The sequence below is a fragment of the Camelus ferus genome, chromosome 15 (genome assembly GCF_009834535.1).
Source record: "Camelus ferus isolate YT-003-E chromosome 15, BCGSAC_Cfer_1.0, whole genome shotgun sequence".
Classification (NCBI taxonomy): Eukaryota; Metazoa; Chordata; class Mammalia; order Artiodactyla; family Camelidae; genus Camelus; species Camelus ferus.
Window position 1 is genome coordinate 5,924,150 of NC_045710.1, and position 22,467 is coordinate 5,946,616.

The following is a 22,467-nucleotide window of genomic DNA, read 5'->3' on the forward strand; positions in this document are numbered from 1 at the left end:
AGACAAGTAAGTCGGTGCCGAGTTACAACTCTGGCTTATCGTTGGTATCACATACAGCCCTCGATATTTCATCACTATGACTATCTGGTTATGCAATGATTTATTTACATTCTGCCTTGTTCTAGAAATAATTTCAGAGTAGACATCCATTAAAAACTCCAGTTAGGGACAAAGATGTGAATTTTAAATAAACAAGAGACTGCAGTTGTCATCTCGGCCGGTGCTGTTTTCAAGCCTTTTTTCAGTTGCATTGTTTTTAGCTACAGCACTCTTATGTCCAAAAGAAATCTTTGGCAGAAACTTAATGCATAAAACAGATCAACGCAGAGCATTTGGGTTTGGAGTACTCCTGAACCGTCTTTGTAGACTCCCTATGCCTTCCTGAAGTCTACAGAAAGAGGGTCGTGATTTTCTCAAAGTTAATAGCAGGAATGACAGCCCAGGACTATCTCCAGTCCATGACTCTGTTGCCTAAACCGGGGTAACTCTTTAGACAACGCCTGAAATGGGCCCTAGTTGAGACAGGCTAGTTTTTTATTGCCATCTGACAGATGAGTGTGCAGTTCAACAGTTGGTAGTACCAGGATCAGCCAGCCAGCACAATATACACAAAAAGAACTGCTGGAAGGTCAGTCATTCTCCAGTTGCCACCTCCAGCGCCTCAATAACAGGACACTCAAGGTGAGCACTTACTGCAAAATTCAAATGAGTGAGACATCTGTTCTGGGAGACCAGCAGGGTATAATGCTCTCTCAACATGAAGAGCTCTCAGCTCCTGCAGAGGTGGAGGGATGCTTGCCATTGAGAGTATTCTTAAGAGGAGAAAGGCAGGAAGGGCAGCCTTATTTGGGTTTGTAGTCTCTCTTATTCTGGTTTAACTTGCAAAGTACTAAGGAAAAGTGATTCATATCCTAATTTCTACCTAGGAAGCAGTATCTTGCCAGAGCCATCAGGCACCTTCTTCACTTTAAACAATTTAGCAATGGTTTTTCTCTAGCTTTACTTCAATGAAAAGATTTTGAAGGATGAATAGGAATCTGCTAGGCAGAAAAGGAAAGGAAGGACATTCTAGACTGAGGGAACAGCACTTATAAAGATCCACAAGCATGACCCTTGATATGCTGCACCATGGGTTTCTTGCCAGAAAAGCTGAACCTGAATCTTATAAAGCCTCTTGAACTAACCTCCACTTACAGGAGCTATGGAGGAGGGTAGAGGAACTAACTTGCTACATAAAACCACAGGACATAAGATGAGATATTGAAACAGGCACATGAAAAGATGCTCAGCATCGTTAATCATTAGAGAAATGCAAATTAAAACCACAACATATCACCTCACACCTGTCTGGCTATCATCAAAAAGACCACAAATAACAAATGCTGGCAAAGGTGCAGAGAAAAGGGAACCGTTGTACACTGTTGGTGGGAACGTAAATTGGTGCAGACACTGTGGAAACAGTATGGCATTTTCTCAAAAAAACTAAAAATAGAAGTGTATGACCCAGCAATTCTACTCTTGAGTATATATCAGAAAAAGAATGAAAACACTACTTTGAAAAAATAAATGCACCCCAATGTTCACAGCAGCATTATTTACAATTGCCAAGATATGGAAGTAACCTAAGTGTCCATCAAAGATGAATGGATAAAGAAGATGCAGAGTATATACACACAGTGGAATACTACTCAGCCATAAAAAAGAATGAAATCTGGCCATTTGCAACAACACAGGTGAACTTGGAAGGTATTATGTGAAGCGAAGTAAGTCAAAGACAAATACTGTGTGATACCACTTCTATGTGGACTATAAAAGGAAAACAAACTAGTGAATATAACAAAAAGGAGACAGACTCATACATAGAGAACAAACTAGTGATTACCAGTGGGGAGAGGAAGGAGGGGAGGGGCAAGATAAGGGCAGGGGATTAAGAGGCACAAAGTATTATGCATAAAATAAGCTACTAGGATATATTGTACAACACAGGGTATATAGTGAACATTTTATAACTATAAATGGAGTATAACCTTTAAAAATTGTGAGTCACTATGTTGTACACTGTAACCTACATAATATTGTTCATCAACTGTATCTCAACAGAAAAAAAAAAAAAAGAGATATAGATGACGGTAGAGGAACTAGTAAATAAAACCACAGGAAACAAGAGACAAATCCAAAACGGGGACTTCCTAATGGAACCTACCTGGTTCTGCAAGAAGGCAGTGCCCCCACCCTAAAAAAGAGGAGGATGTTCTAGATTAAGAGACATGAGACCCTGCAATCAAATGCAACATGCGGACCTTTTCTGAATCTGGATTCTGACAAATCATTAAAAATATATTTTTGAGACAACTGGGGAAATATAAATATGGACTGAATAGTAAATGATGCCAGAGAATGAATGTAATTTTGTTAGTTGTGCTAATGATTGTTATTATGAAAGGAGATGCCATATATCTTAGTGCTGTGCACTGAATTTGGTATAGTGAAAAGACATAATGCTTGTCATTTGCTTCAAAATACTTAGCGGAGAAGTAAATTATTTCCCGACAAAGAATTAATGCAAAATGATATAGCAGCACGAAACAACAAGGCGCACTTGGGAGACACCTGTCAGGTTCCTACTAATGCCAGATTCAGGCCCCTGTCTGATCTGTTCACCTGGCATAATGCCTGGGATATCATCATCAAATATTTATTGCATGCGGGGAGGATAAATTATCTCCTCTAATCCTCTAACAATCTTTTGAAGCATCATCCTTACTTTATTTATTTTGAAGCATTACCCCCAAGGTCACAAAGCTACAAAGTGGTGGAGGCAAGGTTCAGATCCAGAGCCATCTGACTTCACTTGCCTTGATAACAAACACCTATAGGAGTCTGGCATCACTTCAGGAGCTCTCTGCTCATTGGCAAGTGGTATCAAAGAATCCTAGACAACATGTGATATTTGGATCACCCTAATTTCTCCACACGTTGCCACGCCGCACTCTTCTCCCACCCCAAACACGCACACACTGCACAAATTTCATCTCTTATGGAATTTAAGCTGCTACATGTAACAGGTGCTGTGTTTTGGTGTTTGGTGTTTCATGGGTTCATCATTCATGTCTCCCCAGACTACAAGCTTGGGCAGTGAGGCCAGCTCTTTTATGTCTTCAAATCCTTTGTTGCCAAACACAGGATTGGAAATACACTATGTCAGCAACAAAGACTAGAATCACTTCCCTATCCTTTTCACTATTTGATCTATTAGAAATTTAAGCCCAATTTTGCAGAACTAACTTCAAGGTATGTCACCCTGTAAGAAACACTCATGGTCTGGCCTGAAATAGCTTTGATTCTTTTTCTCCAGCCCTGTACCTTAAAACTTAAAAGCAAACGAAATGTCAACTCAATACAATACTAAATGCTTACGTATTATTTTTCTATTTTATCTTTAAGAGGGAGAGAAAGCTCATTCCTACTTTGTTTGCCTTGAACCAACAATTTAGGAACTGAGGGAATAATGAGTGAGAACAATTGGAACCCAAGTGCTCTACCTCCCAGCAGGCCTCTGGTTTGACCCTGGTGGCCCACAGAGCCATTAGTCAGTGCACACGTGCCCCAACAAGTTCCTGGGCCTCCCGCCCATCACTGAGATACATCCTTGGCTTCCTTCCTGAAGCTTTAGGCCAATCTCCCAGCACTTATCTCCAATTAATACTGGATGCAGACTTCTAACCTCCTATCACCAGCCAGACAGATCCTCCTTACCTAAGACCTTACAGATCAGTTCTAACTCACCCCGGTGGCATCTTGTCAGATCACGAAATCTGCTTGCTCAGGATTGGAGTAGAACTTTATTTTTTACTTCAATACAAAATCATTAACACGGGCAACAACTGAAGGGGCTGAGGCAGAATGAACCAGAGAGCCTCCCATGCTCTTCTGCGTATATGATCAGTTTCAGTTGCTGAGGGAAGTCCCTTCCATTCATTAACATCAGGTGGGCACAAATCTCAACAGTGTGCTGCTCAATTCAGAATCCTTCAACTGACCTATTTTTACTCACCTGCTGTGAAAATCGCCTGAGCTTTACTTTGGCCTTAATTGCTCCTGCTTCCTTGAGACAGTGGTCTCCTAAGTACCAGGTTCTGGCCATGAGCATCCGCATCACCTGGGAACTTACTAGAAATGCATGTTATCTACGAACTCTACCCCAGACCTACTGAATCAAAAGCTGTATTTTAGCAGACCCTCCAGGTGATCACATGCATGAAGTTTGATAATGATGGCCTTGTGGCACCACCAATCGCTTACTGAAGTTTTAACTCTTGAGAAGCAAAGGCACTTCCTCTTGCTCCTTGTTCTCTTGATTTTTTTTCTTTACTTTTTCAGCAAATGACTATTCCCCATTCTGTTCCAGCAGAGAATGTTAGTTAGAAGCAAAACTATTGCTTAATATTTATTTTTTAACTTTGCATTCCCAAGTTACATTATCATTTTCTTTTTGTGTCTATGTCCTGGAAAATCTAGGGCAATAGATCTGCTCAAAGTGTGGTCACTTTTCTTATCCACAAGACTGGTTTCACTCTATAGAATTTTCCAATTCCAAAATTAGACCATCCTTCTACTCTTTTCCCACCTGAGCAGTCCACATACATATATTCCACAAACATTTACACTTGGCAATCCCTTCACCCATTGGCTCACAGGCAGGACAGGTGTCTACCTTTTAAAGTAAGAAAACTATGAAGTGGCAAAGTTGCAAGTTCCAGTATCCAGCACAGTTCGTGGCTCATGACAGGTACTCATGTTAACAGCTAAGTGATGAATGAATGAGCACGGAAGCTGGATCCCTTTCCACCAGGTCACATCGTCTCTCAGGTTAGGCAGTTGTGGGAAGAGCCAGGTCTAGCTCTGGAGAGTTAACAATCTTGTCCCATTTCCATCCCTAGCTCCCAAGTGGTGGTGCTGCCAGCAGTCTCAGGACACAGTAGCCTTCAGAAATCTTTGCAGGGACCCCTCCAATGTTCTAAGTTCCAAAGTGAGTGAAAGAACACCAACTGTTACGGAGAAAGACCACAACGCAGGGCCTTGTGTAAAGACCCACAGGTCTAGGATGAAGAAAGAGTGCTCAGTACTAACTCCAGATGGGTTAAGAAACCTGGTAACATCAGCAGAAAACAAGAGACAAGTAGTCTGGTCTCCTTCAGGGACCCAAGTTATCCGTGTCAGAGAACGTGAAATAGAGCTCACGAGATGAGCGAGTGGCAGGGGTTTTTGCAATAAATGCAGACATACACACGTCCTCAGAAATGAGGCAAACCTGAGCCTCATTATGTGGGCTTAACTCCCCTACATTTCTGTAGTGTTAAGAAAACCAGGCTGCACTCCAAGTTAAATTTTAGTCGGCCTTAAACAAACCTTTTCTAATTCTCAGCAATGTCATCTAGGAAACAATTGTAAGCTGTCACAGGAGAAAAACATGATTTTTGTATATATAGGCAAATTTCTGCTGATAATGACCACAACAGGGCATTGCTGAATAGCCCAGGTGACAGGGATACGGTCCTCAGTGGCACATATCACAACCAAGAGCAAAGCAAATGCCCAAGGGAGACAGAAAACTAAGTCAGCTCTCCATGGCCCAGCATCTCAAACAAGTGAGTTCACACTGTATAATCCCATTTATCTAAAATAGCAAGGAAATTCCTAAATCTTTAGTTCAAATTACAGTAATTAAACAACTCTTAATAAACATTTCGGTAAGAACCTCAGATAGTCCTCAGAGAGCTGTATTTCAGCTCAAATAAAGAATTTAGGAGCCTAGAGTAGTAAGGCCTATTGTACTGACTTAAACTCAGGGCTCAACCCAATTTCAAACCCACTTAGTAATTCATATCCCATGAAAGCCCTTAATAAGCCTCTTCGCTGGCTGAGTAAATCCTAACTCTGTCATGCTTCTGGGGTTTAAGTACTTTCTTGATACTCTTAGGCCAGGGCTGTGATATGTTGCAGAAATGGGTCTGAAGACAAAGCAAAGATAAAAGAGTTAATCTTAACAAAATCCTTCCAGCAATGCGCAATAAAAGTAGCACTCTCAGAAGGGGGAGCTTCCCTTTCTTCCAAAGGGCATCAAGGGACTCACTGCTCAGCACATTCTAAAGTAGAAAGCGTTGCCATTGTCACAATGCTGTAAGTGGAAGGGACCCAAAATGTCACCAACAATGTCATTAAAAACTGATACTATTCACAACAGTAAAATCATGAACAACTTGCAGGCCTAGGACATGAGTTGCAAAGAAAACTTCAGTGCTTTCAAACCCAACTGAAATCAATTTTACATCACAACCCACTATTCACATAAACTGAAAATGATTTCACAAACTATTACCTTTATTAACATGCCATATATTTCTATTTAAAAAACACGGACCGGCTGTGACCCATTAGGTTTCCACTATCCACTAGTTGGTCATGAGCTAAAGTTTAAGAAAGCACTGATCTATGGAGATTCCTTAAAAAAACTGAAAATAGACAATCTATGATCCAGCAATCCCACTCCTGGGCATATGTCAGGAGGAAACTCTAATTTGAAAAGATACATGCACCTCAATGTTCATAGCAGCCCTATTTACAATAGCCAACATGGAAGCAACCTAAATGTCCACTGATGGATGACTGGATAAAGAACTTGTGGTACATGTACACACACACACACACACACACACACACACACACACACACACACACACACACACACACACACACACACACACACACACACACACACACACACACACACACACACACGAATACTACTCAGCCATAAAAAATAAAACAATGTCATTTTCAGCAATACGGATAGACCTGGAGCTCATCGTACTAAGTGAAGCAAGCCAGAAAGAAAAATATTGCATCACTTATATGTGGAATCTTAAAAAAAAAAAGACACAAATGAACTTTTTTACAAAACAGAAACGGACTCACATAGAAAACAAACTTAAACTTACGGTTACTGGGGGGAATAGGTGTGGGGAGGGATAAACTGGGAGTTCAGGATTTGCAGATACTAACTACTATATATATAAAATAAACAAAGTCCTACTGTATAGCACATGGAACTATATGCAGTATCTTGTAATGGCCTATAATGAAAAAGCATATGACAAGGAATATATATATGTGCAGAAATGAATCACTATAGTGTACACCAGAAATTAACATTGTAAACTGACTATACTTCAATTTAAAAAAAAGCACTGCTCTAATGTCACTGCTTTAATCTCAAAAAAAGGGCAACATAGCATAATAGCAGAATACCAACTTTAAAGTAGAAAACCCAGGTCTGAATCCTGGCACGACTACTTACTCAGCTATGAGACCCAAGTCCTAGGACATGTCATTAGCTTCCTCACTTACAAATCAGGAGAAAAATTTACCTCAAAAATTTTATGAAAGTGAGTTGTATTTGTGAAAATGCTTAAAAACAGGACCTGTGAAGACGGGTAAGTCAGGCCCCCAGTGTGCTGGCCCAAGATCACGTGTAGATACCAGAGGGACACTTGGGCTAGGACCCTGGCCAGTGATCTTTCCACCACGTTGAAGCATTGAACGTATGATTAATATTGACGACACAAGGGCCTTCAGAGTGAAGCACACAAAATGAAGAACGTATTTGAACCATAAAGCTGACAAACGCATGATAATGAAAATTCGGTCCTTACTTCTGAAGATTAGTAGAGAGCTTACACCTTCTTACAAAACTACTAGAGAAGCATAAATTAAAGCCTTCATTTTCTAAATCTGAGGCAAGAAGAAATAATTTTCATTGAAAATGCTTTTCAATTTAGCCAGTAGAGAATTACTGAGAATTTGGAGTTTTCATCTAGTTTTCCAAGTTTCCGGCCAAACTTCAGCCTGAGGGAAATGTCAGTTGATGTTTTTGGACTTACTTCCATAACCATGCGTTAAGTCCAGCACATCCTAATATTCCTTGAACTGCTTTTGAGGTTTTCCTCAAGGGCAAAACTGACAGATTAAGAGGTTAAGTCTAGGAAGAGTAAACAAACCAACCCTCCAAATATGATAGAAAAATAGAAGATAAATAATTCTACTTATCTGCCATAGTAAAGAAGCTGAAGCACCCACCCGCAGCTGGCAATAGTGGCACAGAAATGAATTTGGTATGGCAGCTAATTTCAAACTACAGGTCTGCCACTTAACACACTTCGGACAAATAACTTCATTTTTTTTCTAATCAGGTGTCCTATCAGTCAAGAGGAAACGTGCTTAGCAGGGCAGTTGGGAAGATCAAATATGAATGTGTGTGCACGTGACCAGGCACCAGCATGAATTCAGTCAATGCTGGTTCCCTGTAACTAAAACACAAGGGCCAGACCATTTACGGACACGCTCAAGGTGTTTTATAACTGAAGATGGATGAGTCGCCAGCTTTTCCCCAGGGTATTATTACCTACTCCCTTTAAAGCATAAAGTCTGAAGGCAACTGTAAATGAAACGTGACTAAGCAGTCAACAGCAAGTGTGCTGCAAACTGGACTTCATGATGGTCTGATTCACGCCAAGTACTACAGGTTCCCTAAGCATCAGATAAATGGATCAAAAAACATTATTCTGGCAGGCGGTTTATCCTGGTACTCAGCTGCACTGTCCTCAAAATTCAGTCATGATATCTATGATATACATACATGGTAACTCTCCTCTTGCAAAGTTGATCACATACAATTTATAAGAGGAAGGATGATAGATAAATGGCAGAATAAAACATAATTGCCTTAATCAGTTTAAAGTCCTCCCAGTCACAAAGAATGAAGTTGTTTTAGAATGTATCAAATGACAGTTATTTATAATCAGTCCAAATAAAATCAGGCTTATAATTTAACAAAAACTGTCACATTTGTGCCTAACATAGGCCCTCAAATATTGTTGAATGTTTGGCTCAATTCCATTAAAAATAAAATTCTGTCCATTTAAATATCAGTGACTAGAATTCATGATCTTCTCGAAGTATTTTACTCTTCTATTAGAATTTTTATACTTTATATGGGCATCCTAGTGTTTTTCTTGAGTTTTAAATAACAAGTCTCTACTGATAAATATTTATAGACATGAGTGTATTCTACCAATCCCGTCCAAAAAATGTACTGCACTTTCCCAATCTAAGATCAAATAACCATAGCTGAATGTACTTTATGTTGGAAGAGAAATCCCTAATATTTCTATTTCGGATAATCAGTGTTAGAATACAACCCCTCCCCCAAATTAAGTTATTAAAGCCTAAATGACATTTTAGAGGGAAAACTGCCAATTAAAAAGTTCCAAGTACAAAATAGGTATAAAATTTAGAATTTCTGAACTATCTTGGAAAGTAATTATAAAAATTAGAAAGCTCAAGCCTGGCTTTAAACCCTCTCTTCACCCTGAAATTTTATTTACTCACCCCTTCCCCCTGAGGAAAGATGTCCTCTCCTACTGAGCTCTTAGCGGTGTTCCATAAATATCCTCACATCTAGTGCAAGGAGCCCCCCGCCCCCCGCCCCCAGTCAGATGATCAAAAGGCGATACCACAGGCTGGGCCCATTTTTAAAGATGCTGACTTCTCCTAAAGCAAGGAGATAATTTGGGACAAATCTGCTCTTTAAGAAGGCTACTTTGCTAACTCACCAAGTGGTGTAGTGACTCAGTACTAAAAACTTTATTGCTAAGATGTGATTTTTTTCCTCCTAATTCACAATGTTCTTCCTATGTTTACTGAAATTTTTATCTAAAAAGCAGTTATCTCACTGATTTAGATTTTTGGGGACCATAGTCCTATTAACCTTGTTTAAATGGGTATTTCCCCAAACCCCTTTAAGTTCTCTGTCTTTTCATTTTCTCTAAGAAAAACCAAGTGCAAATGAAACCTTATCTCACAGTCACATTTTAGGAGAAAAAGGATAATCCTATACAGATTAACTTTTCTACTTCAAAATAAATACTCAGGTCAATACTTAAGACAGGCTAGTGTAATAGCCATTGTGGTATTATGAAACCAAAATTATTTGAAACTCATCAATGGTACAACTGTTGACAAAGAGAATTATTTGAAAACTAAACAAGGTATCTTGAACCCTGACATTCTATCTGAATATACATAGAAGTGTAATTCTAATGCCAAAGCACTCACAATCACATAATTTTAACTTTCCTAGTTTTAAAAAGTCTACTTTATTCCATATAACAGGTAACTAGTATCATTTACCTCTGGAGAAGAGATGGTCCACAAAACTGATCTACTTGGTCAAACACTAACTTTTAAGAAACACAGTCCAATTTTATACATGTCCAGGCATCCCTAGACAGGTGTATCACAATGCAGGAAAATGGGCACCACTGCTCTATTTTACATGAGATAAAAGGGAAGTAGCAATAAGTTTCAGTAAGTAGTAAATTCGCCTGTTTCTTAAAATGAGTATGCAATGGTTACAAAGCCATAGTAAATGGTTTATAAAATGTAATTTTATTTTATGTTACTCTGCTGTTACATTGGGCATAACATTTTCACAAGGCTTTTTTTTGGGACTACAGTCAATGATTAGCAACATACAATAGTGGTCCAACTCTCTAAATAACAATCACTAGACAAAACTGGACACCCTCTCCCATGTGCACAAATCTGCATGGAAAAGTACTAACGTTTTAGACTTGGACTTGTGTACTTTAATTTATTTCCCCTTTCTAGTGTATTAAGAAATGACATGCACTTTAATTTGCCAAAAGCAATGCTTGTATTCTGGCAGCAACATGCTACTTCTATTACACAGTAAAGTGAATACCAGAACTACAAAGGCAGGAGGTGTAAGTGAATTTTTATTGGGAAGGGAAGTTGTCAACTTAAACAGCAGCAAATGAAGAGTGATTAAGGAAACTCCCTGTTGTCACAGATACACAGGACCTCCATCATGTATGATACAGGAGGCATTTTAATTTGTGACCCTCAGCCCAGAAATGTCAAATGCTTTTCCATTCAATCTAATACTTCTGGATTCCTACCAAAAAGGAATACATTAAGAGCATGGAATAGTTGCTTATTGAAAGGAAATCCCCAAAGAGTAAGGGAGGGAATGTAGAAATCAAGATGTAGAACACTCTTTAAATTGTAATTAACTACATTTTCATATCTTCACAGTAATACAAAACACAGTCACTTGCAGAACTGGTTCAGATTACTTAAATACCAGATACATTTTTAGTCCTCTACATAAGTGTTTGGAAGTTACTTATGTTTATATGAAATGAAGCTATTAATACTTTTCTACAGCAGTAACTGCACACCAGGAAGGCCAAGACAAACACAAATCAAGGAATGGAGTTTTCCCAAAGCTGCAGTGTGAAAAGACTATAAACAGTTGATTCCATACACATGAACGGGCTTCTCTGCTATAGGAAATCCAAATGGAGTAAGGAATGGAGATGAGTAAAAGGCTTCTCGAGCGGAAGGACGACACCCTGTACGCACTCAGTTTTCTGCCCCTTCTGCGGCATCACATTCTTCTCCTGCACTGTCTGATGTCCATAACTAGGAGAAAAAAAAATATTAAGTTACTCTTTCTAGATTAGACAGTTATTTCAAGTCCTATTATTATATCAAAATGTAATTCTGAGCAATAAATTATTCAAACAACAGAGATTATGATTAAGACTAGAAGTTACATTTCTCAAAATCCCAAATACCCTCAACTTCTCCCAAAGTGTATCCTTGTAGACCTCTCACTGTGCATTTACAAAATGACAGACACATACACTATCTGGGTACGTTTTTAAAACTTACTCTTTATTTTAAAAGTATTATCTCAGACAAAAACATTCATCCTTAGAATTTAATGCTCTCTCCGTTCCCAACAGCCCAAAGCTCTTCTTTAAAAAGCATCACTGAAATATAATTTATGAGATTAATAAGGCTAAAATAATTGGGGTGGGAGGAGGGACCATGGTCATAGTAACTGTTTCCAAGTATGTGAAGGGCTATCATACAGAAAAAGAAGCAGGCTTACTTTGTACATGGTAAAGAGTTAAATAGGAGCAGATGATGTTAAATTATAGGGGAGGAAGTAGCATGTGTGCATGAAGGTACGTAGAAAGGGTTCTTGAATTAGGTAGGATGTTATAAAACAAAACTGATCTCCAAGGATCTCTCTGATTTTAGGATGAAACAATGAAGTGCAGAAGGGAAGAGTCAACATCTATTGACTATATACAACAGCTCACAAAATGGATTTCTATTAGACCAACCACAACTGGCAATTTTGGAAAAGCTAAAATCTTACTTAATCTTTAAGATACTAAACAAAATATATCCCTGAAGAACTGTCCCCTTAAGAGAGAAAACAAAACAAAACTGGTTAAGATAGCTCCACAGGGGCAAGGGTATATAGCTCAAGTGGTAGAGCGCATGCTCAGCAAGTACGGAAAAGGACCCCAGGTTCAGTCCCCGGTACCTCCTCTGAGCAGAAATCAGTGAAGAAACCTAATTACCTCCCCTTCAGAAAAGATAGTTCCACAGTGTATCCCGGAAGAGGTGTAACCACTCAGTTTGTTTTTCTTCCATAGAAGCTGTTTATGCTGACCATTTTTCTACTGTTACCTCACAACTAGGGATTTCTAATGGCTGGGAATGAAGTGCCTTCATTTGCCTTCCCTGTTCAGCAAAGTTGAACAGATATGGTGATAATATTAAAAAAATTTTTCTTTAGCGTTTCCTGCCCACCCCTCCCACCAATGGAGGCACTGGGGATAGAACCCTGGCCCTCGTGCATGCCAAGCACATGCTCTACCACTGAGCTATACCCTCCATCTCTGAATTTTTTTTTAATCCAACAAAAGATAAAGTGTCAAACTGGGTGAGCCAGGGAAACTACATTTATATTAAAGGGTGTTTTTCTTTCTTCTACATTTTGCCTAAGATTCTGACATATCAAGTTTACTTGAACCTACAAAAGAAGCTAAGTAAAGCTCAACCAGTATCTTTTTTCTCCATTACTTTTTCCTCCATTGTTTGCCTACACAAGAGGTAGCGAGAAAAAAGAAAAAATAAAAAAAAGTAAATTCTCTATATTAAGGTTATTTATCAATATCTTCATTCTAAGTGAAATAGTCAATGATGGTTAATATTACAAGTTCCTACAATCTTAGTACTTTCGTAAGGTCTGATAAAATGCCCATTCAACTTGAAAATCTGCCTACAAAAGAAGAGTTGTCCTATACAAAATACTAACAACTATCTAATATTTTTATGTATCTACATATTCATTTTCTAAGAGCAAGTGTAGCTCTAATATAACTGCCCCCAGAAGACAGGAAGCCTGAATAAAATATAAATGCTTTTGTCCCTGAAAAAAAGAAAATTAAAAGAATGAAAAACTCACTGTTAGGTTGTCTCTAAGCAACTGCATGATGAGGGTGCTGTCTTTGTATGAGTCTTCATTCAGTGTATCAAGTTCTGCAATGGCCTCATCAAAAGCCTGACAAATATTAATATTCATGGTAAGTAAACATTTACATCAACATAAACTAGTTACTCTACAATCACAAATCATTTTTATAAAGCAGATGAACATCCACTTTACATCCTATTCTCCATTAAAAACAAGTCATTGAAATCATTCCCTCAGATCAGTTGAAGAACTTTTGGGTAGGACTTGAAACTTACAAACCTCCACAGACGTAATCAGTAAATAAGTATTTCTTAGTTCTTTCACAGGACACATGCAGCCCAGTACCTATACCTAAGATGTTTCTTACAAATAAGAATTAGTATTTGCAAAATCCCCACTGAACACTCCGATTCTGAAACACTGTGATGAGCGCGGAGCTTCTAGTGACCAAACCTGGTAGCATTACCTTCCAGTCCTTCACGTGTCTTCCAGGCTTTCTTGATTACTATGACCAATATGCTCTTTAGATAGACATTCTGTTTATAACTATAGTTGGGAGAGTAAGGTCTTAAGAGTGTTGGAGGTAGTCGCAATGGTAAGGAAAAGGAGAAGATACCAAAATAAATGTAGTCAAAATCATCCCTGGATATCCGAGTAAAATGTCTACTAATTAACACACCTGCTAGCTCAAATAACCTAAAGAGGGTATTTTGGGACACACATCTTACCGTTTTAGCCAGCGTGCAGGCAAGTTCTGGGTTATTAAGGATCTCATAGTAAAATACAGAAAAGTTAAGAGCCAGCCCCAGACGGATTGGGTGTGTAGGTTGCATCTCTTTCTTGCTTATATCAAAAGCTTCTTGGTAAGCTCCTTGGGAATTATCTATCGTTTCTGTAAAGAGAAAAAAATGAAATTAAAAAACCATGATAATGAAAACATCCATCTAGTATACAGTAATACCTTTAACATATGCTACTAGCTCAGCAGGAAGATTTTTCTCTGTGGCCTTCTTTTAAAACCACAGCAGCAGAGGGGAGGGTACAGCTCAGTGGCAGAATGCGTACTTAGCATGCACGAACTTCTATTTAAATAAATAAATAAACTGGACCCCTCCTTGCCAAAAGAAAAAAAACAAAAACAAAAAAACCACATCATAGTAGCAAACCAAAAACATTATCTTGTACTAGGTATTAAAAAACTAGTTTATAATATTGCTTGCTTATTATCACCTTAATAAAAAAACATGAGATAGAATATTATTATTTTCCATCTCTGAGGCTAAAACATCTTCTTCTTTCATGCCTTTTAATTTTATCACCTGAAAACGCAGCAATTAAAAATACTTTGATATTTATCAATAATATCTCAAAAAAGCTGGAAAAAATTAGCTGTAATATTCCACAATAATAGAAATATATTTTACAAAAATTACCACCAAAATCTCTATTTTTGTGATTTATCTGTAGACGCAATATTGATTCTCAGGTATCAAGATGTTTATGTGAAAGGAAATATAAACATGCCAATAAATAGATCAAAATCTGCTCTGACCACAGAGTTTGATTACTCCCAATAAAAATGTCACCTTCCTAGAAAAAAAATGTTCAGGAAGTATTACCAACACTAATCTGATTATATCATGTTTTGAAAAGGGCTGGTTTTCTGAAGGAGCCCATTGGAGCCATGACAGCTTTATAAAGATTGACCTAACAGAAATTAAGTTATCCTTTTATAGGCTAAATATGTGCATTTTCCTTCCTCTGAAATGGCACATGCACTGATCTAAACACAGCTAGTACAGCCTCACATACTAGGGAGCTCTTGCTGTCTGGCTCATCAGGAAGAACCACAAGGAGCGCAGTACAGTGTCTCAGCTTCTAGGCTGTAAATACACACTATTTACAAATCCCAGACTACTGGAGTACTCTAGGTAGAGGACTAAAAACTGCCAAGGAGCCAGAAAGGGTTAGATCAGGTTAAAGCTGAGGCTCTGCTCCTATCTCCCAAACATATACCTCCTTTGACTTGATGCCATTTAAATGTTCAGTTCTATGCAAGTAATAGTCATGTTTAATTTTGCTTATCTTTAGCAACAGAAATTATACACTAATAACACAGTAAGTTTAGTATACAGATTTTATTATAACAAGGTACAAAAGTTTTTTCTTAATGTCTTCAATTATAGTGATTTTGGGGTGGTAAAACTGTCTCTCTTTAGTAACACTTTGTGGAGCAGGAGACCACAGTAACTAACTGTGGGGGTATGCCCTTCTGGATGGGGTAAAATTAAGAACAAAATAATAAACTTATTTTTAAGAAATGAGTTAGGTGATACTTCTACCTAGAACATGTTTAATAAATTTAGTAGCAGGCACATACATAAAATAATAATAATTAAAAAACTATAGTATACTCAGCTACCAATACTTTAAGAGACCGAGTTTACTGCTAATAAATTTACTTAGACTTTTTTACAATCAAGTTAGGCAATTCAGCTACTCTTTCCCCCATATTTGTGTCTTCTATGATAAATTATATGCCAGCAATAATACTGTCATCTCACCTCTCCTCTCAGACATCTGGTTATATGTAGTCAATGTTATTATGATCCTTCAAAACAGGTAGCAGTTAATAAATTATGTCAAACAGAAAAACATCCTGTTTCTACAGTCTATGTATAATTTCCAGTTATGTTAAGTTTCAAGATACAAGACACTCAAAACCATGTGACATAACAGAATCACATAAAGCATATGTGAAGAACTCTGGGGCTAAAAATATGGTGAACAAAATTCTAAAGTCTAAAAGATTAAGCCTGTTTTTAATAATATCTTAACAGGTTACAATCAGAGAGTTCCTGAGTTTAACTTTTCAAAAAGGGCATATAATATAAATTCATGACTGATTCATTTTTGAGGACATAAGGTAACATTATGAACCGATCCTTCCTTCTTTTTATATTTTAGCTTTACCCATAAACCAGTACACTTACGTTTCCGATCATCACCACAAGCAACTTCAGCAAGGTACCGGAAGTAATCTCCCTTCATTTTCAGATAGAAGACCTTGCTCTCTGGATTAGTTGCATTGGCTATTAAATACTTATCCAACAATTCCTGAAAGAAATAAGATAAAACATTACAAACTAATGAAAATAACTACCACATTAAGTCCACACCATACCACCCTGGACCAGAAGCATGGGCCAGAGCACAAGATCAGGTGGTTGCCATTAGTTGAATGCTTTGGCTCATAGCAAGTCATAGTTTCTAATGGTAAAGCTAGATTACATCAAACACTAATTAGAAAGATGTTCACCCATTCATCCATTCAGGCAAGCATTTCCTGATACTTGCTAGGTGCCAGGCACTGTATTTGATCAGAGGGGATATAAAGATATAAAGGTCCTTGCCCTCAGAGAGCTCACAGTCTAGTAAGAAAAGAGGTAAGTATACCATTAACAGTACACAAGACATTAAGATATAAGTGAATAAGGGGCTATGGAAGCACAGGGAGGGAATGTCTGGCTCTGCTGGAGATGGCCACTGGTTAAGACAGGTTCCCCTGGGAAAGGGCTATCTGTCAAGAAGTAATAGAAGGAATGCAGCAGTTAGAAAATGAGGATGTGTAATCATTTTAGGGAGGGGTAACAAAATGTTTAAGACATCAAGTATGAAGAATAGTATAATCACAGTACAAGTCATCATAGTCCAGAGTGGGGCTATTCAATGTCCTCTGCAGACCAGTGCCCATCGAAAACAAGGCTGAGTTAAGGATTGAGAGCAAGCGCTCTACTAAATGTTATTTTTTTTAATTGGGTTAGTATTTAAATATGTCTTTTATCCTTCATTTCATACAAAGAAATGTCTCCTTGATCCAATAAGCTATTACCTCTTAAACTGAGGTATTTGTACAAGGTGTGCCCAAGAGAATTAAAATGTCACAAAAGACAAATATAACAGATATCCTGTTGGACTATCAATTTTACTTGATGCTAAGTAATTTAAAAATCCTTTTGTAATAAAAATTATGGAGTAGAATAAAATTCTCATAGAAACATAGAACACCTACGCCACATAGGTTTGTTTAGAGAATAAAATCAATAAATGATACTGAAGAAGTTAAGGATAGTTTAGAAAATATAGTTTTAACTCAAGAACTTTCCTATTTATCTGAATAAAAATAGACTAAGCAAAATGCAATGATTATATGCATATTACTTTAAAGGAAATAAACAAAAACATTTTAAATCTTAAATTTAATGAAAAATGTTTAGGTTAAAAAAATATGTATTTTAAAAGGGTCTGAAGCTCAGGGGGGAAGTTAAACTTAGTATTACAGTAATATTACCTAACGAAGCCCCAGAAATTTACACATTATAAAGGTGGCAAGTATTAAAAGTGTGGCTTAAATCTGCGAAGTTGCTGGGCTAAGAACGAAGCAACAGATGGGCCACATCCCAACACTAAAGACAATTGGATACAAATGCTGCTTCTGTACCACCACACTCTTTTAAGTGTGAAAAGAATCGATCACGTTCTAAGAATTTCTCCTGCTCAATATCACCAAATCAATTTTAGTAGTCATTTATTAAAATGAACCTGAGAAAAATTCTTTCCCCGAATCTTACAAAATCATATTACTTTAACCTTTTTCTCTAATACCATTTTTAAATATCACGGATGACTTTCAACTTAAAAACTATTTTTACTGAACACCTGAAATTTGGGGGGTTTTCAGAGGAAAGGGAGCAATGGTGAGAGAATCAGAAAAAAAGTTCATTACCTTTTAAATCTCAAACTGACTCTGTCATCTCTATTTAAAAAAAAAAATTTAAACAAGAGTACATTCTGAGAAGCAGTATCAAATAATGCAAACACAGTGTTTATACTGTGGGACCCACTACCTCTGCTTGTATCCAAACTAAGGAACTATAATGTAAAATGAAGTGTCCCTCACTTTTCTTTTTCTCCCAAGTGAGTCAGTCAGTTAAGATGAAATTCTAGAGAATCTCCAAAATGGTGCCAGCTCTGGTGAAGATGGTATTTATTTACAGTCACACACAAAAAAGCTACTTGGAACATTTAAGATCTAGTACTTTAGGATTAAAGGTGGCAGAAATGTGGGAGCAGAGGCAGAGAAAAGTGTGACTTAGAATGAGGACGTGGGGTGAGGAGAGAAAAGCGATTCTAGCTCTAATCCCTCCTAAGTCACCTGTGCCGCGTGTGGGCGGCTCGCGAGGACTGCCTGACCGGCACACTGGCCTTCCAAGGATCGGGAAAGCTGCTCAACAGCTTCTGTGTCAGGGACTACACAGCTGCTTATACGCTAACTGTAAACTTTCCCCTTCTAAAATTATTAACTTTGATTACTAGTTTCATATAGCCATTACGTACGATTTACAGTGTTGGCTTTTATAAAGTGACTTGTGCAATACTTCCATCCTGGAGTTTCAGCCAGGTATCATGGTTCTTTGTCAGATGCCACTAGCTCTCTGTGAAGGAAACAACAGGTACAGAATAACTCTGTCTTTCCACATGTTATCAGTAGTAGCCATGTATATTTTAGCCCAATGAAAAGACAATGGATTCTGCTAACATGTCTTACCAAAATGATCATGGCTGTTATCAGGTATCAGTTATTAATTATTAATACCAGATAGAATAAAGGCTACAATACTTAAGGTATATAGCCTAGGTGTACAATTTTTTTTGTAAAAAACATTTTTTTCATTATAAAAAAGACTCAATACAGATCAGAGAGAAAAAAACAAAATGATAAATGGCTCCCTTGAGTAAGAAAATTTTTCCAGGTAAGGTCATAGGTAAGAAGTCAGGAGAGAGGAAGAGAATCAATTTTTAACATTTACGTAGTTACAAGTTCTTCCACTAATTTCTCCTGCACATTATTCCTGTCAATTAAGCAGGAAATGCCCATTGTAACACTTCAACTAGCAAATTTTATAATCCTGGGAGGACAGGAGAGCTAAGACTGGGGCTCCCTCCAGCACTGAGTATTTTATTTGATTGTGAGGCAGAATGCAAGTAGTACATTCCTTTTTGAGAATCTGAGAGATCTGTGAAGAAGTCGGTGTTCTCACTACTCAAAATTACAAGATGGACTAGTGACAGGACATTCCAGACCGAAGAAACTCAAATACAAGCAAAGCTGGGGGAAAAAATTAAGTTATTTATACAGGTTACCTTAGGAGATGCTAAAGGACCTTAGAATAAGCTTAATTTCAGAAAAATGGGATGGGAATAACAAAAAAGAGGATTATATCATAAAAGCTGTAAAGAACTATCTATACAAGAAATGAAATTGTCCAGAAATAGCAATGATGCAAATTTAATATAGTGACTATTCCTCCTCAACTCCACATCTTAAAGAATAGGCTAAGAATAACAAAACTTCAATACAAATTCTATCTCTAGGACTGAATTATTTTTGCATACAATAATCATACCATCACTTCAACAGTTTTTCCAAAACAATTCATTTGGCTTCAGTGGTAACAGTCTATGGCATTCAACAAACTAATATTTTTATCTTAAATTCGTTTATAAGTGATTTCTGTTTTAAAGACAAAATAAGCTGCTCTTGTTACTCATTATATAGCTTATTCTTTATATACTAAATTGACTTTTTGGAGAGAGCAGGTAACAGATAAAGAACCTTAAAATACAAACAAAATAATCAACAGCAAACAAAAAATGTTCTAAGGATTTTCAATTTTCTATCAGCTTACTGAAATTCATTAAATAAAACACTATTAATTTGTTCAATCTTTAACTTTAGGGCACATGTATTAGTCACTATCTGTATATTTTTATCGGTTTAATCAGCATGTTACTATAACTATGAAAGATTAAACCATTCATTCAACAAATATTCAAACGTTCAATATATGCCAGGCCCCATTCTAACAACTCTGTATTTATTATCTACATATAAATAATCATTATGATAATTTTACAGAAGCATAAAATCACATTGGAATCAAGAAACTTTGACAAAGTAATAAAATTAATTAAATGAGGGAGAATCTAAAACTAAAGCCAGTACTTCTAAGTACTATCTATAAAATAAGGGTTAATACATCATGAAATGGAGCATATCTAAAAGATAAGGCTTTGGTCTTAAGTTACATATTTAATTAGAAAAATAAACAAAAGAACATAGTATATACAGGGCAACAAATTATTCAACAAATGGAACATTTAGCTAGTGGTAAGAGCTAAATTTTTCTAACATTCCCAACTTCAAATAATACATATTATACAAAGAACCACTGATATAACACTTAAGAAGAAAAAAGCCTCTAGACAGTAAGTGTCCCTTATAGGCTGCCACTCCAAGAGACTGAAATCAAAGTAAAATTCAGCACTCAAGGAAGGACTCATTTGACGGAGAAATACAAAGCTTCACAGATAAACAAAAAACTAAAAGAAACCACCAAACCAACTTTACAACACATGTTAAAAGAACTTCTCTACTCATCAAACCATAAGAAAAGAGAACAAAAAGAAAAAAGAGAAAAAAAAAGACCTACAAAAGATTGCTCTGGCAATTCTGGGCCTTTTATGGGTCCATCTACATTATGGAACTGTTTGTTCTAGTTCTGTGAAAAATGTCATGAGTGTTTTGACAGGGGTTGCACTGGATCTGTAGGTTGGTTTGGGTAGTATGGCCATTTTGATAATGTTGATTCTTCCAATCTGAGAGCACAAGTTATCTTTCCATTTCTTTGTATCATCTTCAATTTCCTTCACCAATGTTTTACAGTATTCAGAGTACAGATAACCTCCTTGGTTAAGCTTATTTCTAGGTATTTTGTTGTTTTTGATGCAATGGAAATGTTTATTTCAGTTACAAAATTCTGGTTTTTGAAATGAAAAAAAAAAAAGTGAATGAAGGGCTGCAAATGGCAAAATATCTTTCTTTTCTGTGGGTGAGTTGTATTCCATTACATATATATGCTACATCTTCTTTATCCATTCACCTATTGATGTGCACTTAGGATGCTTCCATATCTTGGCAATTACAAATAATGCTGCTGTTAATAGCGGAGTGCATGCACTTTTTTGAATTAATGTTTTTGTTTTTCTTGGATATGTGCCCAGGAGTGGAACAGCTGGGCCATATGGTAGTCCTATTTTTAGGTTGTTGAGAAACCTCCATATTTGTTTTCCACAGTGGCTGCATCAATTTACATTCCCACCAACAGTGTACAAGGGTTCCCTTTTCTCCACATCCTTGCCAACATTTGTTATTTGTGTTCTTTTTGATGATGGCCATTCTGACAGGTGTGAGATGATAGTCTCATTGTGATGTGGATTTGCATTTCCCTGACACTGGTGATGTTGAGCAAGTTTTCATGTTCCTGTTGGCCACCTGTATTTCCTCTTTTGGAAAAATGTCTGTTCAGTTCTTTGGCCCATATTTTAAGTGGGTTGGTTGGCTGTTTGCTTTTTAACTGAAGTACAGTTGATTCACAATGTGGTATTAGTTTCTGGTGTACAAGTATGGATGGACTTGGAGGGCATTATGGTAAGTGAAATAAGTCAGACAGAGAAAGACAAGTACTGTAAGATATCACTTACATATGGAATCTAAAAAAATATAACAAACTAGTGAATATAACAGAAAAGAAACAGACTCATAGATGTAGAGAAGGAACTAGTGGTTACCAGTGGGGAGAGGAAAGGCAGAAGGGCAAACGGAGGTGGAGGATTGAGATGTACAAACTATCCAGGTAAAAATAAGCTACAAGAATGTATTGTACAACATGGGGAATATAGTCAATATTTTGTAATAACTATAAATGAAATATAACCTTTAAAAATTTGTGAATCACTATGTTGTACATGTAACATATAATATTGTACATCAACTATACTTCAATTAAAAAAATATTGTAAAATATACAAGTAAATTTTAAAAATTATAAAAAAAAGAAAGAAATCATATTTCATCCAGAAAATTATACACACCTAACCACCCTGATTTGGGGTGGGCTGAGAGGACCATTTAGAGGCTGCATGTG

General features: G+C 37.1%; 1 protein-coding gene and 1 long non-coding RNA gene across 2 annotated transcripts in view; one reads left to right on the forward strand and one right to left on the reverse strand.

Annotated features, from left to right (window-relative positions):
- The first annotated feature begins 1,671 nt into the window (after positions 1–1,671).
- LOC116668880 lies at positions 1,672–21,996 on the forward strand. Its single transcript, XR_004326106.1, has 3 exons — positions 1,672–1,753; positions 20,552–20,557; positions 21,977–21,996. It is a non-coding gene; the product is annotated as an uncharacterized LOC116668880 (long non-coding RNA).
- YWHAQ (tyrosine 3-monooxygenase/tryptophan 5-monooxygenase activation protein theta) overlaps positions 10,486–22,467 on the reverse strand; it is a 32,786-nt gene continuing 20,804 nt past the window's right edge. The window contains exons 3-6 of the mRNA XM_032497005.1: positions 16,414–16,537; positions 14,149–14,312; positions 13,412–13,507; positions 10,486–11,565 (exon numbers count right to left, since the gene is read on the reverse strand). Coding sequence (XP_032352896.1) covers positions 11,506–11,565; positions 13,412–13,507; positions 14,149–14,312; positions 16,414–16,537 — 444 coding nt within the window. The 3' untranslated portion in view covers positions 10,486–11,505. The remainder of the gene's footprint in view (positions 11,566–13,411; positions 13,508–14,148; positions 14,313–16,413; positions 16,538–22,467) is intronic.